Raw genomic sequence first — 24238 nt, 5'->3', positions numbered from 1 at the left:
AGGCCATCCCCATACTCCCTCCTCTGCCCGCTCCAGGGAGAAGGTGCTGCACTGGTCTGTGGCCCCGAGCCACACACCTTCTGATGGACGTCTAAGCTATTGAACTAATACAGCCCATAGTTTTGGTCCACCAGCTCGTTATTCGCCCTTGACTCACTTTGTAGGACTGGTTTGCCAGTGAGTGCTAGAGAATCTGTACTGTATGGTTTGTGCCTTTGCCTTAAATGTTCCCAAGGACAGATTTACAGTGATGATCTTCTGTGTGTATTAAGAAAGACACAAACAACCCATGTAGACTTTGATTGGTTTACATTATCTTGGAGAATATTCTTTGCCCTTTTGAGGATTTGAACCTACCATTTGACCAGGAGCTTTGAATGTAAGTTCTCAGTAGGTGGTAAGTTCTCCTTAAATGGTTCTGGAGAACTGTGGTTCCATACCTCAGATTTTCTTTTGATGAGAACAAAAGATGGAACCCCCATAATGACACTCATAGATTTGTCTCCTGCCTCTAACTGTGTATCTGGCCATGGGACTGTCTCATTTACTAGAGAAGGAATGAGAGCAGGCCACCATCAGTCGCATCCTGAGCACGGTTAGCACCCAGGTGTGAGCAGGGGACCCAGGCTTTTCACTGACCGTAGTTACAGAGGACTTGAAACAGAAACAGCCTCATGTGAACCCAACAGTCCTGCCCACACAGAGTTGCCAACTACTCTCTGATTCAGCATTTCCTTATTCTGCTCAGTCAGGAACATCTGTTTGTTTGTATGTTTGGTTGTTTTAAAAGATTTATTTATTTTAGAGTGAGATTGAGCATGCAAGAAGGGGTGAGGGGCAGAGGGAGAGAGAATCTCAAGCAGACTCCCCGCTGAGCAGTGAGCCTAACACAGGGCTCTATCCCACAACCCTGAGATCATTAGCCAAAATCAAGAGTCAAACACTTAACCATCAGATGCCCCAGGAACATCTATTTCTGACAACTTGCTCTGATAGAGGTATTTACCAAACATTTACAAAATGTTGATTTGGGGGAAAAAATAAAACTGGCATATAAAGTCAGAGATATATAAATAATTGGGGCCACCTGGCTGGCTCCGTCAGAAGAGCACATGACTCTTGATCTGGGAGTCCTGAGTTCGAGCCCCATGTCAGGTGTAGAGATTACTAAAAATAAATAAATAAACTTTAAAAAATAAAAAAGAAATATATCAATAATTCCATCTTGGAGAAGGTGATATACATAGGCATGAAGTTTTCTCTTTGCTGGAAAGAAAGAATGGAGCTGATCCCAGTAGATCTCACTGGGATATGACCGTAACTGCATTAATTACACTGATCGCCTGGGTTACATCATGTGGGTTTTTCATTTGAGATTTTAAAGCCTCTTATCTCTCAGTACATCCTCTCTCATCCTACGCATCTCAAACCCAAAGTGAAAAATGTTTTGAGGAAGAGAAACAGTGTAGCAATAATGGTCTATTGGGAGAGCCCCTGGTGTGAAGCCTGGTGCTCTATCACCCTCTGTGGGTTTTTACTTAGCACTATGTTTAAAGTTGTGGTAAGGGATAAGGTCCTCCAGCCCCTTTGCACACACATCCTGCTGCCCCAGAGCTCATGGCATCCCCGCAGAGAGCTGTCTGTTCCTTGAGGAAACATCCCTGTGGCTGGACCTAGCGGCACACGCTTTCCATACACATCGAGTTATGAGGCTCTTTGTAGATTCCTCGGTGCCTCTGAATAAATCCATGGATAGCGACTTTGTCATCTGTCATTAGAGATGACTTGTTAGAAAACACATCACAGAAGGCAAGTTTCAAGATGAAGTGGGAAGGGCCCAGGAGCCAGGTGTACAGCCTGCCCCTCAAACACGGCGGTCGGAGGCCAGGGCCCCTTGCCTCGGGCCTCACAGATGCTGCTTTCCTGGGGGGCTGGGGTGGGGGGCCTGCTGGCGTTGGCTCACCCGGAGGATGGGGAGCCATCAGGAGGTGGGAGTCACAGTCTACCAGCCGATGGGATGCTGTGGCCTTCCAGTGGGATCCCATGGCCCACCAGTGGGATGCCTTGGACCTCCAGTGGGACCCCATGGCCCTCAAGTGGGACCCCGTGGCCTGCCAGTGGGACCCCGTGGCCTGCCAGTGGGATGCCATGGACCTCCAGTGGGACCCCATGGCCCTCAAGTGGGACCCTGTGGCCCGCCAGTGGGACCCCATGGCCTGCCAGTGGGATTCCATGGCCCACAAGTAGGACACCATGACCCACCAGTAGGATGCCATGGCCCACCAAGCCCACAGCCCTCCTCTGGGTGAGGGAGGCCCTGCAGAAATGCCACTCTGGGGGTCAGTCTTCAAGTCACTGCTGTCAGGGAGTCTGATTTACGTGGACTGCAATTTATGAAAATGCCGTCAGATGAGAGCCTCACGGAAGGCTGGAAGGGAAGGTGATTGGAAGGGACAACAGGCAGCCAGGGAAAGAAAGACAGACCCATGAGAGGCTGAAACAGAGGGGAGCATTCATCTTATCTCAACCACCAAAGCCAGTAGGAGTGGAGGTAGTAGAAGGTGGGATTTGGGGTGTAAGGGAAAGGGGGTGCCTCTGCTGTGCTTCCCATGCTTCCTCTTGTCTCTTCACTTGGTGCTGCCCCGAGACCCTGTGCAGATGCCCTGTCCTGGCCGCCTGTCATTCCGGAAGGAGGGAGGGCCTCTCTCTGGGAATCGTGCATCCCACAAACGGTGGGCCAAGGGCACCTGCACTTCCAGCACTGGGAATGACCAGGGTGGAAAACGGATCTTGGGCAACTGAGCCCATCTTTCCCCTACTCCAGTGTCGTGTGTCCCACTCCTGAAATTTCAGAGCTGCTACCTGCTGTCTCAACATTTCACCCAGCGGGTTCCCTTATCTTCCCCGGCCCTCATCCTTCCTGCTTGCTCCCGCCTGTCCGGTTGTAGACTTCTTCCTAAAGAAAGGCGTCCAGGTTTTGTCCGGATTCCAGCAAGTGCCCATAGGACCAGCTTGGTTTCCACTCTCGCTGGGAGTGGTGCGGCTGGACTGAGTGGCTCAGCTTATTTTTAGCCCTTGAGAGATGGAGAGAAAACTTTTTGTAGAAGCCGTTTCCTGAGAAATGGGCCAGACACGTGTGGCCGGGCCTGTGAGCACGCGCTAGCCAGAGCTCACGCACGGCCCAGGCCTGGTGCAAGGGCAGCAAGGCCACCTGCAGGGGTCTAGGGTGGGGGGTGGGCACCCAGGGGCGGGGGGCACCTGCTGGAGGCCCGGCCCCTGATCCCCTGAAGGAGCCTCCTGACCTGTCTGAAAGGAGGGGTTCTTCTGTAGAATCTGTGGCTCTAGTCATTCTCACTTCATATGAGAGGTGCGTGCAAAGCCACCTGCCCCCCGGGTTTCTGCACTGAGCCGCATTGTTAGTTGGTTCAGCAAGCTTTACGGTGAACAGAGACCCCAAAGCTGCACAGACGATGCAGGAGCTCCCTGAGGGATGGACCCCCACCTCCCACCTCACCCTGTCTGTCTTCTGTCCTCCCTGCTCCCCACCCCCCCCAACCTGGGCTCTTTAGGGCATCTCCTCTGGTCCTTACCTTCCAGAAGAGGCACAGAAAGCTCTTCTCTCCACCTCGAAAGCACTCCTGAACTTCTCTTTCTAGCAGTACCCTAGACTGCGAGTGGCACACTCTCCTGCTAAAAACAATTAATAGTACTGGATACATTATCTTTCTTAAAATATGTGAATATAGGGACACCTGGGTGGCTCAGTGGTTGAGTGTCTGCCTTTGGCTCAGGTCGTGATCCCGGGATACCGGGATCAAGTCTTGCATCAGGCTCCCTTTGGGGAGCCTGCTTTTCCCTCTGCCTGTGTCTCTGCCTCTCTGAGTGTCTCTCATGAATAAATAATAAAATACTAAAAAATAAAAATGTAAATGCATTCGTGAGTTGGGAAGTTAAGAGCAAATATTCAGAGGTCAAAACTTGTGTTTGAGTGAGAACCCAGAATTAGAGGACAGTTGAAATGGACTGTGTCCTGATGGCAGTTGACAAAGCTGTGAACCTAAGGTGACCTCGTGGCCTCACAGGCAGGGGACTGGTGACAAGTCCCACTGGGCCTCTTACCCACTCCTGCATGAAGGAGAACCTCAAGGAGGGCGCGTCGCCCCATCCGATGACTCTCATACTGCCTCTCAGCTGCCTGCCATGGGCCTCCAGAATCAGAGTTCCAGGGACAGGTGCCGTCTGGAGACTGGCATGAAGCCCCAGGACAGGGTGAGGTCCAAGGGGGTGACCACAGGGCAGGAGGCCAGGGATGGAGCCAGGCGTGGCAGGATGTTGGGAAGCAGGGAGATAAGGAAGGAGGAAAGGAGACAGAAGAGTGGGGGGGGGGGTAGGAGGGGCCCCCAGAGCAGCACGTCCTAGACGCCAGTGAGGAAGACAGAGGAAGACAGAGTGGCGGGTCGTGCCCGTGCTGCGGGGACTGGTGGGTCATACCGTCCTGTGGAGACTGGCGGGTAGTGCCTGTGCTGGGGAGACTAGCACTTCTTTTCACTGAGTATCCACTTATGCTGGTGGGATGCACAGAAGGGGGACAGGGAGTGCTGGTGTGAGCCATACGAATTGGTGATTTCTAGAATGGAGTCTCCCCCCTGTTCTGGAGGTGAAGCTAATTTTTGCCCAGTTTTAATTTTCTATGTCTTTATCACTTATATTTCACAACTTTTAATTTGCATGTGCTTTTCATAAATATTCTCCCTTTAACAATGACATGAAAAGCTAAGTGAAACCCACTTCTGTGATCAGAGCTAGGACCCCATCCTTCACAGACCCTGGACTCACCGGCCTTGCCCCCTCCTGGAACCCACCCATTTAACTAGTTCCTAGCTCCCAGGATGGTTCTGATGCAAGTGGGCACCTGGCTGGCCTGCCCCCACCTGGGACCTGCCCATTTAACTAGCTCCTAGCTCCCGGGGTGGTGATGCAGGTAGGCACCTGGCCAGGTTGAGAACCTCTGGAACAAGATGTGCCTGCTGTCCAGAGGAGTAGCTGGTGGTACTCAGCTGTGCAGACACCGTGTGACGTCAGCCTCTTGCCCACCTGAGCTTCCTGCAGGGCTATGAGCTCTCCACAAACCAGGGGAGTGCTTACCTGCTGTCGTTGCACTGACTGTGTCAGGAGTCCAGCGGGGCTTGTTGGGCAGGACTTGCTCACAGTGACTCAGAGCCTTCATACTTTCCTCGTTCTTTTCACACATTTATAAACCACCTGTTTAACAAGTCACTGTGTACCCTTTGTGGGAATTGGTATCCTGCATGCGAATTGGTGATTTCTAGAATGAAGTCTCCCCCTGTTCTGGAGGTGAAGCTAACACTTGCCCAATTTTAATTTTCTATGTCTTTATCACTAATATTTCACAACTTTTAATTTGCATGCGCTTTTCATAAATATTCTCCCCTTAACAATGACATGAAAAGCTGATGCTTCAGCAAGGAGGACATTCTGAGGAAGTGATCTTGGTGAAGGGAGGAGAGGATGGCGGTGAGGTGTTCCGTACCCGGCCGTCTTCATCACCATCTGAGGCCCACCAACCCCTCCCCACCACTGCTGGGACACCTGTAACAGGAAGCTCTGTGATGCATCAGAAGTGCAAACACAGTTCCACAGAGATTTTAAAAATTCATTGTCACAAATGACCTTGTCACATATTGACATCATTTAAACAATTTATTTATTTACTTTTTAAGATTTTATTTTTTTATTCATGAGAGACACAGAGAGAGGGAGAGGCAGAGACATAGGCAGAGGGAGAAGCAGGCTCCATGCAGGGAGCCCGATGCAGAACTTGATCCTGGGACTCCAGGATCATGTCCTGGCCCCAAGGCAGGTGCTAAACCGCTGAGCCACCCAGGGATCTCCTGAGCCACCCAAGGATCCCCTAAACAATTTATTTCTCTAGCTTTTATCTCTTACGTTACAGCTGTTTTGAAACCCTCTTGCTTGTGGAGCAGGCACCTGACCATTGTACCATCTTCTCAACAAATTTCTCAAGTTATTTAAAAAAAAAAAATGCACATTCACAGTGATGAATTTGGGGAATACAGGTGAGGTCTGGAGCCGACAACCAAGAAAGAATTCTTGAGACGTCTTTGGTGCAAAATGGTGGTTTTATTAAAGCACAGAGACAGGACCCGTGGGCAGGAAGACCTGCTGCCCCGGGCCTGTGAGGGGCAGCTAATTATACACCTGGGAGTTGGGAGGGGTTTGAGATAGCTGTATTCTCTAAGGAATCTTGGGAGCAAGGTTTCCAGGACCTTGAGGGGGCCAGCTATTGTTGGGATAAGGTCACTTATTACCGTCTAATAAAACCTGAGTCATGAGACCCTTCAGATGTCTATCAGTGGGCCATGTGTTTGGGGGATGATTGCCAACATGTATCTGGGGGCATAGCGATAAAGGGAAATTCTAAAGGAATTTTTATATGTTAAAGTAGACTTACAGGCTCCTGGAGGTCGGACTAAGATTGCCTTCTGCCCTTAGCAAAGTATGAACATCGAGGCAGTTGAGTCCGTAGAGGAAGGTCCCTTTTGTCAGTGCGCTGCCCCATGCTCATGCCTTGTCCTCAGCTAGCCCTGTGTTCCCCCATCAACAGGAGTCACGTTAGAAACCAAATATTTAGTGCCATGTGTAGAGCCTTTAGCGACAGAGTTTATTTTCTTAAGGGAATACCATTAAAATCCACAGGGTTCTGGATAAAACAGCCTGCCTGGTAACAAAGAAAAGGCATTTATTTCAAAATGAGACCTGGGTGATATTATAATGCTAGTTGCCCTTTAGGGCAATGATCATTCAGAAAATAGGATGTTCCATCTGGAAACAGAGCAGACATGCCTGGGCATGTTCCCTCCCTGCCTGGGTCTGTTTGCTGTGCACGTGGGCCCCTGTGGTCAGCATTGGATCAGGCTCCCCTCCCCTCCCTCCCCTCCCCTCCCTTCCTTCTTTTAAGTTTTTGGGAAAGAGAAAAACCAAGTATCCTCAGGCACATCGAAGCCAGAATGTCACTACAAATGCAAAACTCTAAAATCGAAAATGTTGACACTCTTGATTCCTTAGGGATAATTGAGATTCTTTGCTCTTAAAGACCTTACTGATTTTACGTGAGAAACGAACTGCATTGCAATGTGATCAGGGAAGAGCATCCTGAGGTTTCTGACACCATCCTCGGAGGTGAAATTAGCTACGTGCTTTGGGTACGTTTGCTGTAAATTCTTGGGCAGCAAGAATACACAAAACTTGAAGTGTTCTGAGAGACTTGTCTGTCAACCTTTGATTTGAACTGGGAGGGAGTGTGGATGGGAGGGCGGAAGGCCGCTGGGAGACTGGCCCCTGTGTCCTTAGAGAGGCACAAAGTCAGCTTCACGGGTGAGCAGGTGCACCAGGAGCAGGGACGGGGTGGGAGTCCGGGGTCTGGGCACCACGGGCTCCCACTAGACCAACGCCAGCTGACAGTGTCCCAGTGGGTGAGTGGCCTCGTTTACGGCCACTGCAGGCCCCTGGCTCTCCACAAAGAGAGGCTGAAGAGGAGGAATGATCTGGAATATTCATAAAACACAAGCGTCCTGTGAAGTATGATCCGGGAGGAGACCTGCAGGCCAAGCTAAGAGCCCACGCCCCTGCCAACCCCGGCCTCCTCGGCCGTCCACACCGACACTGCGTTCTCTTGCCCACCCTGGGCCCGCAGACAGTGTGGAGTTTTATATTTCTATTCGGCGCCGTGCCTGTTAATGAAGTCATGGGACGATGTGGTTCGGGGAATCATTACCTGGCTCATACTGTCAGTGTTGCATTACCACGGCTGCATGATAGCAGTTATTCAGGAGGGAAATCGGGGTTCTGGGGGCTGTGTTGTGCTGTAGGAGGGAAATTGAGGTCCTGGGGACTGGGTTGTGCTGTAGGAGGGAAACTGGGGCTCTGGAGGCCAGGCTGTGCAGTAGGTGGGAAATCACGGTTCTGGGGGCCAGGCTGTGTGTGCTGTAGGTGGGAAATAGGGGTTCCAGGCACCAGGCTGTGCAGTAAGAGGAAAATTGGGGTTCTGGGGGCCAGGCTGTGCTGTAGGAGGGAAATCGGGGTTCTGGGGGACTGGGCTGTGCAGTAGGAGGGAAATCGGGGTTTCAGGGGCCGGGCTGTGCTGTAGAAGGGAAATCGGGGTTCTGGGGGGCTGGGCTGTGCAGTAGGAGGGAAATCGGGGTTCTGGGAGCCAGGCTGTGCAATAGGAGGGAAATTGGGGTTTGGGGGGCCGGGCTGTTAAGTAGGAGGGAAATCGGGGTTCTGGGGGGCCAGGCTGTGCTGTAGGTGGGAAATCGGGCTTCTGGGGGCCAGGCTGCACTGTAGGAGGGAAATCAGGGTTCCAGGAGCTGGGCTGTGCTGTAGGTGGGAAATCAGGGTTCCAGCTGTGCTGTGGGTGGAGGCTGCGCTGTAGGTGGAGGGTGGGCACTGGGCCCATTGCCGGAAGGTGCTTTGTTAACAGAAAAGGGCCATTTCGTTCTCACTTAAGGGACAAAGAATCTTCCATTTGTTCTTCAGTTGACACGTCCACAGCAGAAAAGGCTAGCATGTACCATGGAGAGTCATTTCGGACCTCAGCTTTGACCTTGGTCTGAGTGGGAAATTCAAGTCTGCAGCAGCCGCACTGAGTGCAGCGCTCGCGGGAAACCAGGCAACACCCTGAAGCCCAGGTTCCCATGGTCCTTCCCCTTCCCGTCCTGGATGGAGAGAGGTTCCCCTCCAGAAGCTGCTCGGTCTCCTGAACCTTCAGGGCCTGGAACTCCCGGAGGCCTGAGGCATAAAGCAGGGCTGTCCTCACCTGCGACCACCCCCACCTAGACTGCAGTCTAAATGTGATCCCCGATCGGGTGACCCTTGCCCCCAGATCCTTACTTATTTATTCAAGAAGTGATCACAAATCTATGACATTCCAATTGGTTGTCTCCTGAGCAAATCGTCCCTGAGAATGTGGAATTTGGAGTGTTCCCTTTAGCATTGGAAGAGAAAAAGCGACAGATTCTGGGTCGGCTGCTGACCTGCAGTGAGGGTTTGCAGTGTGTGTGACCTTGATCCAGTACAGGTGACGTGGAGATAAAATAATACAACTCGAAACTTCTGAGAAATGAAGTCTTTGTACCCTTTAGAGAGACCCCTGTCATGTAAATTATTGCTATCATGATTTCACTTGAAAATATCTGCTAACATATTTCACTTGAAAATTCCGCTAACATACGGGGAGACGTGGTGGCGTCCTGGCAGCCTGCAATTGGAAACCCATGTCCAACACGCATAGCTCGAGGCCTGACTCAGACTGGATCTCTACTTCAACACAATGAGAAGTCCCGAGTGCCCAGAACACAATGTGCGTGTCATTACCGGTCACTATTTTTAGATGGGCTTTTCAGCCGGCCCGTTCTGCTAATCTGCAGCACCTAGCCCGATGCCAAGACCGTAGGGCAGGGGGTGAACCATCAGACGGATGGAGGGGTTGGAAACCGAGTCTCCAGGAAGCAGAGACAACGACTCAGCAGCAGTCAGCCTCCACTGTCAGGATGAACACCTCCTTCCTAGTTGTCCGATTCCAGATTGCTGGCACTGGGCGGATCGCATACCCAGGTGTAAGCGAAGTGCTGTTATCTTTGGGGACGGGAAGTTCTCTGATGAAAAAAAATCAGTGATTTCTGTCATTGTGTTAATTTATAGAACAAGGGCTTTTTTTTTTTTTTTTCCTCCTGGGAAATCTTGCTTCTGGACTGGTGGAAAAATCTCGTCTGACTGATTCTTCTGAAATATAATCTATGGGAGACCAGTGAGATGCCCTGTGCTTGTGGAGGAGGAGGGGGAGGAGGACACGCACTTGTGTTATAGCCAACCGCGGCCACGTAGGGAGTCTGTAAATGGCCCTCTTCAGCACAGCCCCGTAGACATTAGGACAGGTTCTTGGAGGCTCATCCCGTCCCATGGGTTCCATGATCATCCCCATCCCAATGTTTGCCCGAACTGTTAGAAGCAGGCTGGATTTCATGGAGAGCTCCTTTACATGTCCTTGAGATGAGACCAAGTGACAAAGATCCATGTGGGAAAGAACCAAGTAACAGCTCCCCTGGCCTGCTTCCAGAAAGGAAGCACAGATCAGGATGATGGTTTAAACTCTGTGATGTTGCATGTGTCCCAGCACGTCCCGCTGGGAAGGGTGCCCTCCATCACCAGAGACAGGAATCTCTGCTACTTTTCCCCAGTTTCCTACTCCAGCCCAAACCCTCTCTACAATTCCTAATTCATGGAGGCTCCCAAAGTCGAGCTTTCTTTGTCCTGCCAACTCCTGGCAGATTTATTGTCCTTTTGTCTGTAAAGAATAAAAACTGCCTGCTCTGGTCATTTCTCTAGGTCTCGGCTTTGCTATGGGGCCTCGGTACACATGGTACTTTGATTTCTTTCCTCCTGTTAACCTGTCTCATGTGAATTTAATCCTTGATCCGGCCGGAAGATCTTGAGGGTAGAGGAGGTTTTCCCTCTTTCACCGCGGTCCTCAGAATCCGTAACATCACCTTGTGCGTGGTGACCTGAGCGTGAGACGGCAGTGTGGTGGATCGGGGAGGCTGCTGGTGGTACACTCACCGGGTGCTGTGCTCTCTTGCAGGAGGAAGGCACCGTCAAGGAGATTGACATTAGCCACCATGTCAAGGAAGGGTTTGAAAAGGCCGACCCTTCCCAGTTTGAACTGCTGAAGGTGTTAGGACAAGGATCCTACGGGAAGGTAAGTTGGGGCTCCAATTCCCTCTGAGTGGGCCACACGCTCTATGGTGGATCCCTGTCCCAGGTGGAAGCACCTGAGTGTCTGGGGCGGCAAGCGATGGCAAGGTTGGCTCCTGGGCTGAGGAAGTGAGCCCCATGGGCCCACCCCGTCTGCAGGCTCCTGTGTTCGTGGCAGCCCATGAGCACTTGGCACGGTTACGACTATCTCGCAGAGCTGTGCAAACCAGAGCTGCATGGGCCCAAGTACCCAACATTGCCCCAGACTTCCCTCAGCATCTCCTCATCACCATGGTGAGGACGGTTCTTGACCTTGAGCCGAGGCCTCTCGGAAAGCACACACCCAGCGAGGAGGAAGAAAGTGGCATCCTTCAGGACCAGCCATGATGGTGCTCGGGAGGCAGGGAGGCTGGGCCTCGCCACCAGGCTTCTCTGCTTGCCCTCTGCCTCGGCGGTGTGCTTACTCTCTCGCTGAGCCTCAGTTTCCCCATCTATATAACGGGGATGACATAACCCATGTGATTATGCTACAACAGAAGAAGGCCTGATCCTGTCCAGCAGTTGCCTAAGCTGTATCTGCGCTTGGAAATCGCGCCCTTTCCATGTCACTGATAACGTGCGGTGGAGGCCGACCCCTGCCAGGAAATGAGAAGTGGTCGGCTCTTCACTGGGGCCACGTCCAAGCCCAGCAGGACGTCAGGGATTCTCCAGTTGTGACGACGTGTGAGTTTTTCCAGCACACCGTGCTCCTTCTTCTGCATCCTTGCGTGACTGTCAGGAATCTGTAGGCTCTGACAGCGTGATGTCTGCAACATCCAGGCCCAAGGAGAACGGTTCAGTGCCTACCTTGGCTGCAAGCAGAACGGCGGCCTGGAGCTTTGGAAGACTCATTTTTATATGGAATGTGGACATTCTCCATAGGACTTTGTGCCAAGATGAAATCTGCTGCCTGTTGATTTAAGGCACGAGTAATAGAACATTCGTGATGTTCTGGAAAGTCTCTTACAGACCATGAAAATTTGATTCCTTGCAAAATTTGTCTTTTGGCCTGTGTATAAGGTAGACTTTTTCTGTTTTCTTTTCCACTTCCCTACAGTGACGTGGGAAGGAGGTGTTTGCACGGATGTACATACAAACATAGTAGTTTTGAACTGCACAAAATTTCCAGGATTCACAATTTTGTATCCAATAAGAATGGCTACTTAATGTGGATCATAAGGTATTTTTGGAAGCAGGGAATGAAGATCTCAATCTCTTGCAGCGTGAGGAGTGTTACTAAGAGCACAAGGCAAAGCCTATTTATGCGATAATGGAATGTCCGCCGTTAATTAGAAATGTCAGAAAAAAGAAGGCATAATTCTTTCTCTGAGAACTATGATTTTGGAATAAAGACGAGCAAATTCACAGACACTTGCCACATGTTGTTTCCTGAGAATAGACTTGGACGTGCAGCTCATTATCCACCAAGTGGTCCTCGTCTGCAGCAAGGGCGCAGCTGGGGCTGCTGCAGCCACTGCCTTCTGATTGGGTCCCTCAGGCCTCCTGGTCACCACCGCCCACCGCCCCCATCTCGGGTGCTTGGTGACAGATGGATGGGACAATGTTTCCAAGCTCAATGGAGACACAGGTCTGGGGCTCTAGGGAGTCTGTCCAGAAACTTCACTGGGCAAAACCTGCCCTTGAAGATGCCCTCCTCAGATACCTGGGGTTAATGATAAAAGAAGAAAAGGCTTTGTGCAAGTACCTCCAAATTTCGAACTTTGAAAACCATTCTTTGGAAAACTAGTGAAATAATGAATGGCGCTTGGTGGGCCCTAGAAGCGAAGACCAGGACTCCCAGTGGATGAGAGGCAACCAACAGACAGGACAGGGCTCTGGAAAGCTCTCAGAAGTGCCCTGGGATGACTTGGAACCAACACTAGGCACTAGAGAGCCACAGACACAAATTACATTTGTCCACACAGGGCTGTAGCTGAGCACAGAGGGAGCAGTGGTGCTTGGACAGGAGGAACAGCCTTGGCCTCAGACAAAGCAATTTCAGGATTGAATCGGGAAAGCAGTGAAATTCTGGAAGGTACGGCACAGGTGTCCAGGTGTGTGATGCAGACCAGGGGTTCCTTGAGAGTCTGCAGGCAAGAGAGGTGCTGGAGCCACCAGGAGAGTCCGAAAGTGACACCGTCGCCCTCTTCCCATCCCCTCACCTGCTCCTTGAGGTCCCTCAAGTGGATAAACACTAGGGGCCAGCGTGGGAACATTCTTTTCTTCAATAGAAGAATTTCTTCAATTCTTTTCTTCAAAATATTCAAGGGAAAGATATGCAGATACAATTCCCACACTCTGAGAAGGGATTAAACCAAATAAATACACGCCCTTGCTCTCCTATCGCTTAATTGATAGCATGTAAGAATGGGTCTTTAAATGCCTCCTTTTGAGGACACTGTCACCCTACATCCTCTGAAAGCGCACGGCACCTCCCAGTTGGCTGCTCTGTCGGAGGACACTGCAGACTGATTGCGACGTCGCAGCTCTAAGAGCCGAAAAGTTTGCTGAGAGAGTCAGGCAGTGGTTTTGCTGATTATAGTGACACCTGAAGATCTGGGGAGACTTAGGATGACAAAGCATCCGTCTCCACGTGTCCCCACGTAACGCCTTTGCATGTCACATGCTGAGCTGTTGAAGAAGCGGTCGGGAGTGAAATGGGGACCCTGTTAAAGCCAGCTAGGTTAGAATTGAAAAATCGGTGACCATATTTGCTGAAACTGCTGGAGTTATCCAGAACTTAGTTCACTGCATCCAAATGTGTTCCTGAATGACACGCATCCAGCTTAAGAGGAGGCTGCACGGGGCGCCGTAGGGAGCGGCAGCCTGTGGCTCGTGAGCCCTTCTCTTCACTCATGACCAGGTTCACCTGTGGCATTGGTTGCTCCGTAGTTTGTGCCCTAAGCACCGGCTCCATCAGGTGCCCTGCCTGTCCCCAGGGTCCCCCCCGCTGCAGCGCCCATGGTGCGCCCAAGGCCCGGCACCTGATAGGGGCTTCGCGAACGCTGTGAGAATGGAATGTCTTCCAGTTCTTTTCAAAAATAAAAGTAGAACTCTTTTAATATACATATAAATAGCCATCACTGTCAATCATCTTATTTTTAAAAGCCTGAAATACAACAGAGAAGACGGTTTCATGTGTGGCTCTCCACGCAAAATTTGATGTCAGTTATGCTCCTCTTAGTGGTCGGCAGCCCGCGTGAACTTGGTTTCCAGTATGGGTTTCCACTCATCCCCAAGCTCGTACATATGCTCTCACATATGTTCACGTGTGCATCATGCACACCCTCCTGACAGTGCAGGGGGAGAGGTGGACAGTGGGATGAACATGCAGGCAGGAAAGGTGGTTTCTGGATATGGCACATTTTGAAAGAAAGGTTTTATTGTTGCTACTGGTCGTCTGACTCTAAGAATGCCCTGCCCATCTGGGGCTAACCAGTAGGCTTCACTGTAAAGAGTCAGTAGGTTAGTGCCCCCCAGCTGAGGCTCATGGGGGACTTGAGCCAGGAGCCCCCGGCTCTAGCTCTGCGGTGACCCTCTGCTCCAGAGGTCACAACCCCTCGCTGCTAGAGTCTCAGCTGTTTCGCCGGCAGCCCCTTCCCTGCCCCAGACACCCCATCCCTCACCCTCACAACTTCAGGACACAGCTTCCTTTCCTGGGTGCTGGGCACCAATGCTCAGGTCCTGAGTGGGACCCCCACCCTCTCCAGGATGCTCACTGGGCTGCTGCTCATGACCTGGATCCTGGCTGTCCCCACGTGCCCACACCAGCCTGGGGAAAGGCCTTGGAGGCATGAGGGGATCCACCGTGTGACCAGACATGCTGCAGGGCACATGACTTCCCATGAGTCAGAGGGCTCAGAATGTCAGACACGAAGTTGTTCTCTGCACACCCACCCTTCTGACCGCAGCTGGTGCAGCTCTACTGCCCGTCGGGAGGCCCGTCCCCAGCAGAGCCCTCGTCGCTGTAAGCACAAGACTGCAGGAGGCCTGTCGGCACAGAAGGCTTGTCCCTAGGGCTCTGCAACACAGCCAGGTCCATCCAGCTAATAAGCGCAACTGCAAGGACACATGCACCCACTTAGACACGTCCTGTGTCCCCCAAAGATGAATATCAATGCTCAGGGACAGAATAGTCCAAATCCAAAAGAAAAAGTTGGGTAACCGACTTCTGTCCGTGGTTGCATGGGCCCCCACTCCTGGAGGCAGCATCCAGGGCCAGCCTGTCCCTCCCACCCCCATTGTTCTCTGGGCCAGAGGAGGCAGGGGGTCGTTGGCACTGACCCCGGTCTAGGGAGAGAACTGTGACCCAAATGCCGGCAGCAGTCAGGAAGGAGCAGGACAGGGGCTGTCCTGGGGCCAGGACCCACTCGGGGTCAGGAGGCAGTGTGTGGTCCCCAGGGCACACGGTGAACCCAGGACAGACACCGAGAGTGTCTGGTGAGGAAGGCAGACCTTCTGCTCAGGAGACCCCGTCCTCAGCCATTCGCTTCCCCTTTGCCCTCCTCCCCAAGTGGGGAGCTGTGGGAGCCAACCCCATGTGCTGGTCTGTGTCCTCTGTCCCCACCGTGACCCTACAGCCCCACCCCCAACCCCATGTGCTGGTTTGTCTTCTGTCCCAACGGGTGACCCTGTATCCCTACCCGCCAACCCAACACCTGGTGGAACTGGCTTCCCCTGGAGACAGGTGCAGTAGCAGGTCTTTCTGGCTTCATGAGGCTCCATGAGGCAGGCATTTTGGGGAGTGGGTGGGTCATTGTCACCCTTGTGGTGGCGCCTCCACTGGATAACAAGCATCACTAGCGTGGTGGTCTCTAATGCCCCAGGAGGGTGTGTGTGTGTGTGTGTGTGTGTGTGTGTGTGTGTTTATCTTACTCTTTCTGTTCAACATCATGCCTATGACCCTAAACTCACTCAGCCCCTCAGTTTTCTTTTTGATTTTCCTCAATGTGACATCTCAAAATGTGTTTCAAAAATGTCATTAAGGATCCACACAAGTATATCTAAGAGCCATTTAAAAACTAACTCTATTTTTAAAAAAAAAGAAACTAACTGTATCTATAAATTTAACTCTGCCAAAGCTAAAATTTAGGTGAAAAAGCTCAAAATAAGAGAACTCAGCTTATCTTGAGAATCAGCGTCTGTTCATGTGATTGGCAATAACTATCAAGGTAGACGTCACAGCGGGGATTTACAAAGGGATATTTAGAATAAACCGAATGATCTCTCTTAAAATTTCTGGGCGTTTTTTTGTTTTTCGAATTGCCTGGCCTTTATTTTTTTCCCCAGAAGAGTGATATTACCCATGCTAGAAAAGGTTTAGTGGTACCAAGAACAAACGATTCTTCACACAAACACATAATGCTGTTTTGTGTCCTGGATGAAACCTGTCCTGGCAGCCTAGATGTTGGAGAAAATTTTGTGTTTAAAATTTCCTCGGGCAGCCCTGGTGGCTCAGCAGTTTAGCGCTGCCTTCAGCCCAGGGCGTGATCCTAGAGACCCGGGATCGAGTCCCATATCGGGCTCCCTGCATGGAGCCTGCTTCTCCCTCTGCCTGTGTCTCTGTGCCTCTCTCTGTGTGTCCCTAATAAATAAATAAAATCTTTATAAAAAATAAAATAAAATAAAATTTCCTGATAGCATATTTATTTCATTGGATTTTTCCCCTAAACTCCCTTGTATATCCCCTTGTCAAATCAAATAAGGAAAATGAGTTCAACGTCTTCCCAATTTCCGATGTTGTGTGTTCTCTTTGTCAGGTGTTCCTGGTGAGGAAGACCAAGGGATCTGACACTGGGCAGCTGTACGCAATGAAAGTCCTTAAGAAAGCTACCTTGAAAGGTGAGGATCTCGCCAAGGGGCTGGCTGTGTTTGAGACGTGCGGCTGCGGCCTGAACTGTGCCTGCTGTTTGCATAAATACACTTTCTATTTAGTATTGCACGATTTCTGAAGCTGCTTCTAAAGGAGTGTATCGGACACGTTACTCTCTGATGATAAGCGGTACAAACATTTCCCTGAACATTTAACATATCCCTGCAAAATTCCCACGATTTTCAGAGAGGAGGCCGTATTGCACAAATAGCATTCCCCCACCTATGTCCTGCTGTGGCATTTGGAAAAAAGCTCAATGAGGGCGAAAGCAGAAGCAGGTCGTCTGGCTGCATGTGGACCACAAATCAGCCTGAATCCTCAGCCAGACTGGATTGCTCATTTTCAAACAAACCACGATTCCCAGCTGTGTTGCTTCCCTTTTGTGGCTGGGTTTCAGAAATACAGTCCCGCACCTGATTCTAGTGCTCCTCAATCCCACCCCTCAGTGAAGCATAAGCCCTAAACACAAGGCCAAAAAAAACTGCATCCAAGATCACCATTCCTGGCTCCTGGCCTCATAGCTGACAGCACCCAGGAGCTGAGCGGGTGCTACTCTCTGATCCCCGCCCACTCACTCTGTTGGTGACAGTGTAAGATGTCCCGGCACACACACCAGGCCCTGGGCAGGTGCAGCAGAGGCTATTGGTCATACACACTCATCACGCCCTGGGGAGGAGGCCATGAGGGCCATGCTGGGCTCTGCCGGCCTGCGCTTAGGAGCACAGCCACCGAGGCCGGGCTTGAGGAGGCCAGCTTTGTAGTAACAGGAAGGCAAGGTGGCCCCTGGCTCCTGTGGAGCATGTGCTGGGCCTGTTTGACTCGTTCTGTAAGCCAGCAGGGAACTGAAGCCTGCTGAGGACCAGATGGGGTGCAGCTGCAAGGTGGGGGGCCTTTATCGCAAGGTGGGGAGTTGTCAGGGGCTGGGGGCCCCCAGTTAGGCCATCGGACTCCATGAGGCTCAAAGACGTCAAGGCAGCATGTGAATTTTTAGGTCTTAAGACACAATGTTGTCAGCAAGTGCATTCAGTGGGCAATTCAAGCGATACGCCATTCTCTGCACACATGTCACTTCCTGTTGGCTGGCAGATAAGATAACCAGCAATAGAGGGCAGGAAGTGCGTGAACCAGATACAGACTTGCCCATTCTAGGTATTCAAAAGAGAACAAGTGTTCTTCCAAAGGAGGTTGTTCAAAGATGTGACCCTAAACGGTTCTTTCCCTTAAGTCACAACTGTTCCGTCTTCCCTTCAAATATGACCTCACTGTCCCCTGTCCTGGAAGGAGAGGGAGGAAATGCAGGGGTGACACTATGCACTATGCACTATGTCTATGCACATGCTCTGGAGGCATGAAGTCAAGTCAATGAGCTAGAATTCGCTCTGTTGAACCTGCTGCGAAGCCTGTGCTCCATCAGCATCAACCGTGACCTCTCAGCTTGTGCCAAGCACTCCAGCTCGGTGATTCACCTTCCATGGATGCACGTCTCCACATTTGTTTATCATCCAATCCAGCGTCCTTGAGAAAGTGCTCTGGACACAGTATTCCACGGATCAGACAGGATAGAAAGCTGTGTCCACAGAACGATCATAATATCATTAAACACCTGAGCACCTCCATCAGGACAGGACCATGCACATATGGGCAGGTAGGAGATACATGTGCCTGTGGAAAATATGCCAAAAGGAACATGGTCATAGGATTATCAGTAGTGTTGCATTTTCTTCCCTATACTCTAGATTTCAAGTTTTCAATAAAAATAAAACATATTTGACTTTTTGTAATGTAAAATTATTAGTAAAATACTTCGGAACAACGTGCTTGACTATGGAAAACCATTAGTACAGAGTGAGAATGAGCCATATAAGCATCTAAGAAAAGGGAGATTTCCCGCGCCCTGGTGCTCCTTTAAAAGCCGTCTTTCAAACTAGACGTTATTTGACACCCTTTGACTGCTACGGCTTTCCATAATGGCCCATCACAAAATAATAGATTTTTTTTTCCCCCAGAAATACAATTGGGATTTATTTTCTAAAGAGAAAGTGAGAAGATTTACAAAACAGTGCCTCAGGTGAGGTGGTCCTTGGACCCATCGTAGGAGGACGTGCAAGAAGGAGGCCAGGTGTCTGCAGGCACCACTCACCACATCCCCTGGGAGGGGACGTCAGCCCTCTCTGAACCCCCCTCTTTCCTCATTCGTCTAGGAAGAGGTTTGGCTCAAAGGGTGATTTTTTTTAAAGATTTTTTAAAATTTATATATTCATGATAGACACACAGAGAGGGGGGCAGTGCAGAGACACAGGCAGAGGGAGAAGCAGGCTCCATGCCAGGAGCCCAACACGGGACTCAATCCCAGGACCCCAGGACCACGCCCTTGGGCCAAGGGCAGGCGCCAAACCGCTGAGCCACCCAGGGATCCCCTCAAAGGATGATTTAAATCAGCTTGAGCTGCACCACCTCTGCATTCCATGAGCCCCAAGTTCTTCAGATACTCTCCACCTTCTCGTTGGCACCGGTTTGCAAGCTGATTAGTCATTCTGAAGAATGTGCGAGAGAAACAAGGACTGCACCGTGACAGTGGCAGTGATGCTCCCCGCTCGCCAGCGGCACCGAGAGTACAGACAGCCCCCCCAGAGCGCAAAGGCAAGGAATTGCAATAGCGAAATCACGTTGAGAAGGTAAACATGGAAAGGGGGTGGAGGACTCGCGGAAGTCATTGTAAAGCGCCGGATTGTTTCTCAAAAACATGGGTGACTGTCGTGTGTGCGGAAGAGAGAATTGTTGTCAGTGGAATTCCAAATAAGTTGACAGAAGGATAATAGTCCCTGACAGCTCTATTTTATCTTTAAAGAAGTTTGGAGCTGTCAGGCGCCTGCCCCCTTTCGTTTAAGGAGGTGGCGCATCACTTGTAAGGGAAATGTCAGCTGCTCAGAAGCTGAGGGTGTGACAAGCTGGCAGTCCCCCGCCCTCGTCTTCCAGCACCTTCTCCGCGCCTCGCAGGGCGGTGCTGCCTGCCTTCTGCTGGCTTACGGACCCTTTGCAAATGTTCCCCTTCTTCCCTAACTCTGTATTCGTTACTCAACACCCTTGTTACAGTAACAATTCCTTATCAAGTATTCCAAGCATAAGGAGTCCAGAGGTTGATGCCCCACTCTGTGTTGTAAGGGAATGGGGCTCGGTGGCCATAACCACGGTCCCCAGCATGCGACCAGGAATGCAGACAGCCTGGTGTCCATCCCCCGGGTACCGAGTCCATATGTAGGGACTGTGACCCACGTCAGTAACAGCGGCTCCTGAGCTGGGCCACCCCTGGAATCGCCCGTGGGACCTCTGTAGGATGCGGCTGCCGGGTGCCACCCCCAAGTTCTGAGTTGGGTGGTCTGCGTGGGTGTCAACATGAGAATTTGTCACCCCCAAGGGAAAGGACCCCGATACGGTGGTTGGGAGCATAAACCTGGGCCCTTGGGCTCATCTCGTGTCCCCCCTGTGGGCTGTGTCATCTTCATGTCCTCCTACTTAGAAAGGGGTGATGCCATCAGAGTACCTGCCTCCTGGCGTTGTTGACGTGAGAATTAAATTCACCAAGTGTGTCGGACGTCGCAGGCCCGGCGAAGGTCAGTGTCGGGTGTCCTCAGCTCTGCTCCTTTTCTCCGTGGACCTAGGAGAGGTATTGGGGCTTTTCCTGGCTAGTTTTGGGAAGGTCTGATGGTGTGGGGGAGTGAAGGGGAGGTGGGACATCAATTGCCATCTCCTCAGGAAGGGTTCCGGCTTCCTCCAGCCCCAGGCCTGCGGCTACCACCACGTTCATTGCCACGAAGGACGAGCCTGTGTCAAGGCCCCGGCAGGGCTCAGGTGTTGCTGTGTCCCCTTTCACCGGGCCATCCTCCACCGTGCGGAAGGGCTTTGTACGTGAAAGGTTTCTTTGCAGTGATGGTTTCCTGGTAGGACTCCACCAAAAATTAGTTTGGCCCAATTTTTCAACCATCTTCCTTAGAAGTTGACTTTCTAAGCCCAAAGGTAGGCATTCCCTGCTTTGAAGAAAGTCCGTACTCTGTCCATCTGAGGCTGAGGGGGAAAAAATCCATCATTCTGGCAAAATCTCTGTCGAGCCAGTTACATTATTGCAGATGGGTTCACAGCAGCGGTGGGAGGGCCGCCGACCACGAGGATGGAGACGTGGACCCGGCTGCCGCCTTCTGAGCTCGTCGGATCACTGGTCGGGGCTGTTTCTGCTAATCGTCTGTCTTCTCTATAAGAAGTAGAGCTGCGAGGACACCGCTCGGACTGTGAGCAAAGGCACGGGGGGTGCAGAGTGCGTGGTGGCCGGGACGGACACAGACTTACATTCGTGCTGATCATGGCCTTGGAGTAGTCCTCGGCCGACGCGGCCCAGGCGGCCTCAGACCTCAGAAGGCGGTTGCCAGCACCGTGACGTTTATTCCTTTTCTCTGACGCCGATAAGCTTCGTTTCAAGACACCGACTGGCTCAGAAACTGAGCTTCAGTGAGCGCCTTAGTTTACACTGATCTTATTTCCGGGCAAAGTCATTAACGTCATTAGGCTCACATTTGGATAATTGCAAATTCTGGGAGTGGGGGTGGGGGTGGGTTTAAGTGTCCCTACTGGTAGTCCTCCTTGTACCAATGAGGACACTGAGGCCAGAGCAGTGAAGCCACAGTCACAACCGTCCCACGGTTTGCAGGCTGTGGAGTCAGAACCCGGTGCTCCTCCTGTAACAGGCTCCGGGGACCCAGTCCTGTCCCCTCACATGCCCAGGCTGTGCATCAGGAATCCACGGCCGGCTAATTGTCCTCAGGCATTCACTATTCGGGGGCTATTTTCCCAGTGCGTGGTCTGGGACAAAAGGTAAAATGAGTGACTCCCCCTTAAGCCTCCCTGGCTTGTCTTTCTTGGGCATCCTGGATGCACCTGCACATCCATAGGGAACAAGCACGTTATCCTACAGGGCCTGTGTACTTTGGGGTCCTTTATCTGTTTTTTTTTCTACCAGAATTGTGTTTCTTGGATTGTGGATGGGTTAAAAAGCAGAAAGTAGATGATCATCCTTCCTTGTCATCTTTAATGCCTGTGCAGTATAAATGCAGAAGAGAAACAGGCTGAAGATTCATCCACAAAAAGATTCTTTGGTCAAGAAGGGACTTGAGAAACATGCCTTTCTCTCTTTAAATAACCTGGTGTAGAGAAAAAGACAAATCTTGGGGAGTCAGACCTCATATGGCCACCAACATGGTTACCATTTTTAATTTTTATTATTTATGGTTTTCTTCCTTTCTATTTTCTCTGGACTAAAGAATGGTACAGAGTTTTGACCACCAAACATTTAGGAACACAACTTTTCATGGGAGCATAGTTTTTGCTTTGAATTTGACCTCTGAAGATTATGTATGGTGTGAGGACAGATTTTAGCCTGCATCCAGGAGACGGCTTGGGGTATAATTTCAGACCCAGGAGATTTTGTGAGCAAGGGAAGGAAGCAGTGAGCAGCGGTCAATTCACTGAGCAGAGCCTGAGCTCGCCACCCACCTGTGCGTGGACTCCAGTGCTACATGAGCATCTCGGACTGGCTCTCTCATGCTGCACGGGCCATTTCTCAGAGACTTCTAGTGACTTGTAGGAAGGCAGGGATCATGTACCAAGAGGCAGCCCGAGGTTCAAAACCTCTCTGCTCCCATGTGCCAAGCCATTAGGCTGGCCAGCAAAACCAGGCCTTGCATTTTGGTTTCTCACTTGATGGGACATCTCAAAGGACCATGGATATTGAGATATTTTATTACCATTGAAAGGGGCATGAGCCAACTTTTAACTCCTAAAACTCCAGCACAGGCCAAGTGGTTGAGTAAAAAAAAAAAAAAATTAACAGGTTGGAATGTCCTAAACTTTAAATTCCTCATGAGCACAAAGGAATAGGTACTTCTAAAGTTGTTTAAAGGAGAGTAGATCTTGGACGTCATGAAGATATGTTGGCCTGATCCAAAAAAAGAGTTCCAAGAAAGTAGCTTTAGTTTTGTATCATGTGTCATGTCCACCAGGATAATCCCACAATGCACCCCCTCCCCTATGTTTCTGGGAAGGAAACCGTGCCCTTCATAGTAGGATGAATTTGTGTTCATCTCCACATTCATCTTAGCACTTGGGGCCGCCACAGGCCATGATGGCTGAAGGACACATGAAGGTCACAGCTGGCACCAGGGGATGCAGATTGCCTACAGAGCAAAGCCAGGCATGAAAACCACATCCCCCTAATCCTCCACATTGCAGGGCAGCTACAATACAGAATTGGTTTGAAATACAAAACAAAACAAAACAAAACTTCATTTACCCCCAATACCTATGGTTTATTAATGAATCTCAAAATAGCTTAGAACATCCTTCTTCTTATATCCGTAGTAGCAAGCCCCACTCAATCCCAGATTCACCTGTCAGATACCAGGAACAAAAATCCTAGGGAGATAATGGGGCCTGACCCCAGATTCTGCACCAGCCTAGAGCTGCCCAGCGAGCGACTGCTGGCGTTCCTCTCCAGCAGGCGGGATGTCTCGTGTCTCAGCTCACGACATCTCTCCCCGGTTCTGACTCCCTGACACCATAGCAATCCAGGGATGGAGGAAGCACCTCTCTGAGCTTTCTTCTTTATGCATCTAAATCTTAGGAATCAAAATCTCTCAGCACCCTAAGCTGTCCCAGAGGCAGCCTGAAGACAGCACAGACAGTGACCCGTTTGCTGTCCATGCCCGTGTCTCTTCATGCAGGGATACTCTGTGGCTGCGAACCAGGTGGCCGAGCTGGAGGTATAGGCCCTTCCCGCCATCCCTGGTTCTGGCCCGAGAGCAACCAGCAGGGCCAGAAGAGGCATTGATGAGGGTGGAGCGTGGGCTCTGCACGCCTGAATGGAATCCGCAGACCTGGGGATCGACGGGCCGGCCCCTCAGGACGCCGGCTCCTGCCTCTTGTCTGCAGCTGAGGGGTCCTGCTCCGTGTAACCACTGCGCTTCCACATCTTGTTAGCTCACCGTGCGGGTCCCCGGACATGGCACCGTCGGGGATGCAGTCTCAGCACTGACCAAACCAAGCCCCGTGTGAACACAGCCTGTTTCCCGGCCCCGGGGAAGGACCCATGCACACCTGGGAGTCATGGTCACAGCACACGTGTGTGTGCACATGTCCCAGCTGAGCTGTTCCCTCTGTCTTCACAATCGCTCAGGGCTACTGCATTCACGGAGGCTCCTGGCCCTCTTTCTGTTTGCCCCATGCACCTCTACGCATTTTGCTGCCTTTTGCTGCTACGATCTTTTGGATGGCCAGTCTGGGGACATTTGAAGCTCATCTCTCCCTTGTCCCTCCATTATTTCTCCATTGCTTTTATTAAACAGATTCCCACCTGGACATCAGATGGGCATTCCTCTTTGTTATTATTTTTATGGATTGATTGTTTTTTAACCTTTAATTCTTTAATCTGGGATTTATTTTTGTGTAAAATATAGGGAGGAAATTTTTTTTCTGCTATAATTTAACAGTTCC

The 24238-nt window shown here is 51.0% G+C and overlaps 1 protein-coding gene and 1 long non-coding RNA gene across 8 annotated transcripts in view; both read left to right on the top strand.

The window, feature by feature from the left end:
* The window catches only part of RPS6KA2 (ribosomal protein S6 kinase A2), a 344859-nt gene that overhangs the window by 239330 nt on the left and 81291 nt on the right, over positions 1-24238 (top strand). For 5 of the 7 annotated variants that reach the window (XM_077899684.1, XM_077899685.1, XM_077899688.1 and 2 more), the window contains 2 exons: positions 10679-10795; positions 16590-16671. In XM_077899684.1, coding sequence (XP_077755810.1) covers positions 10679-10795; positions 16590-16671 — 199 coding nt within the window. Of the gene's footprint in view, positions 1-9575; positions 9657-10440; positions 10460-10678; positions 10796-16589; positions 16672-24238 lie in introns of those variants that run through there. The other 2 variants (XM_077899683.1, XM_077899690.1) reach the window with 2 other exon arrangements.
* Positions 16682-22620, top strand: LOC144315050 (uncharacterized). Its single transcript, XR_013380858.1, has 2 exons — positions 16682-20366; positions 20456-22620. It is a non-coding gene; the product is annotated as an uncharacterized LOC144315050 (long non-coding RNA).

This window comes from Canis aureus, chromosome 1 (assembly GCF_053574225.1).
Source record: "Canis aureus isolate CA01 chromosome 1, VMU_Caureus_v.1.0, whole genome shotgun sequence".
Classification (NCBI taxonomy): Eukaryota; Metazoa; Chordata; class Mammalia; order Carnivora; family Canidae; genus Canis; species Canis aureus.
Note: the sequence above shows the minus strand (reverse complement) of the source record. Positions and strands in the feature narration are given on the sequence as shown.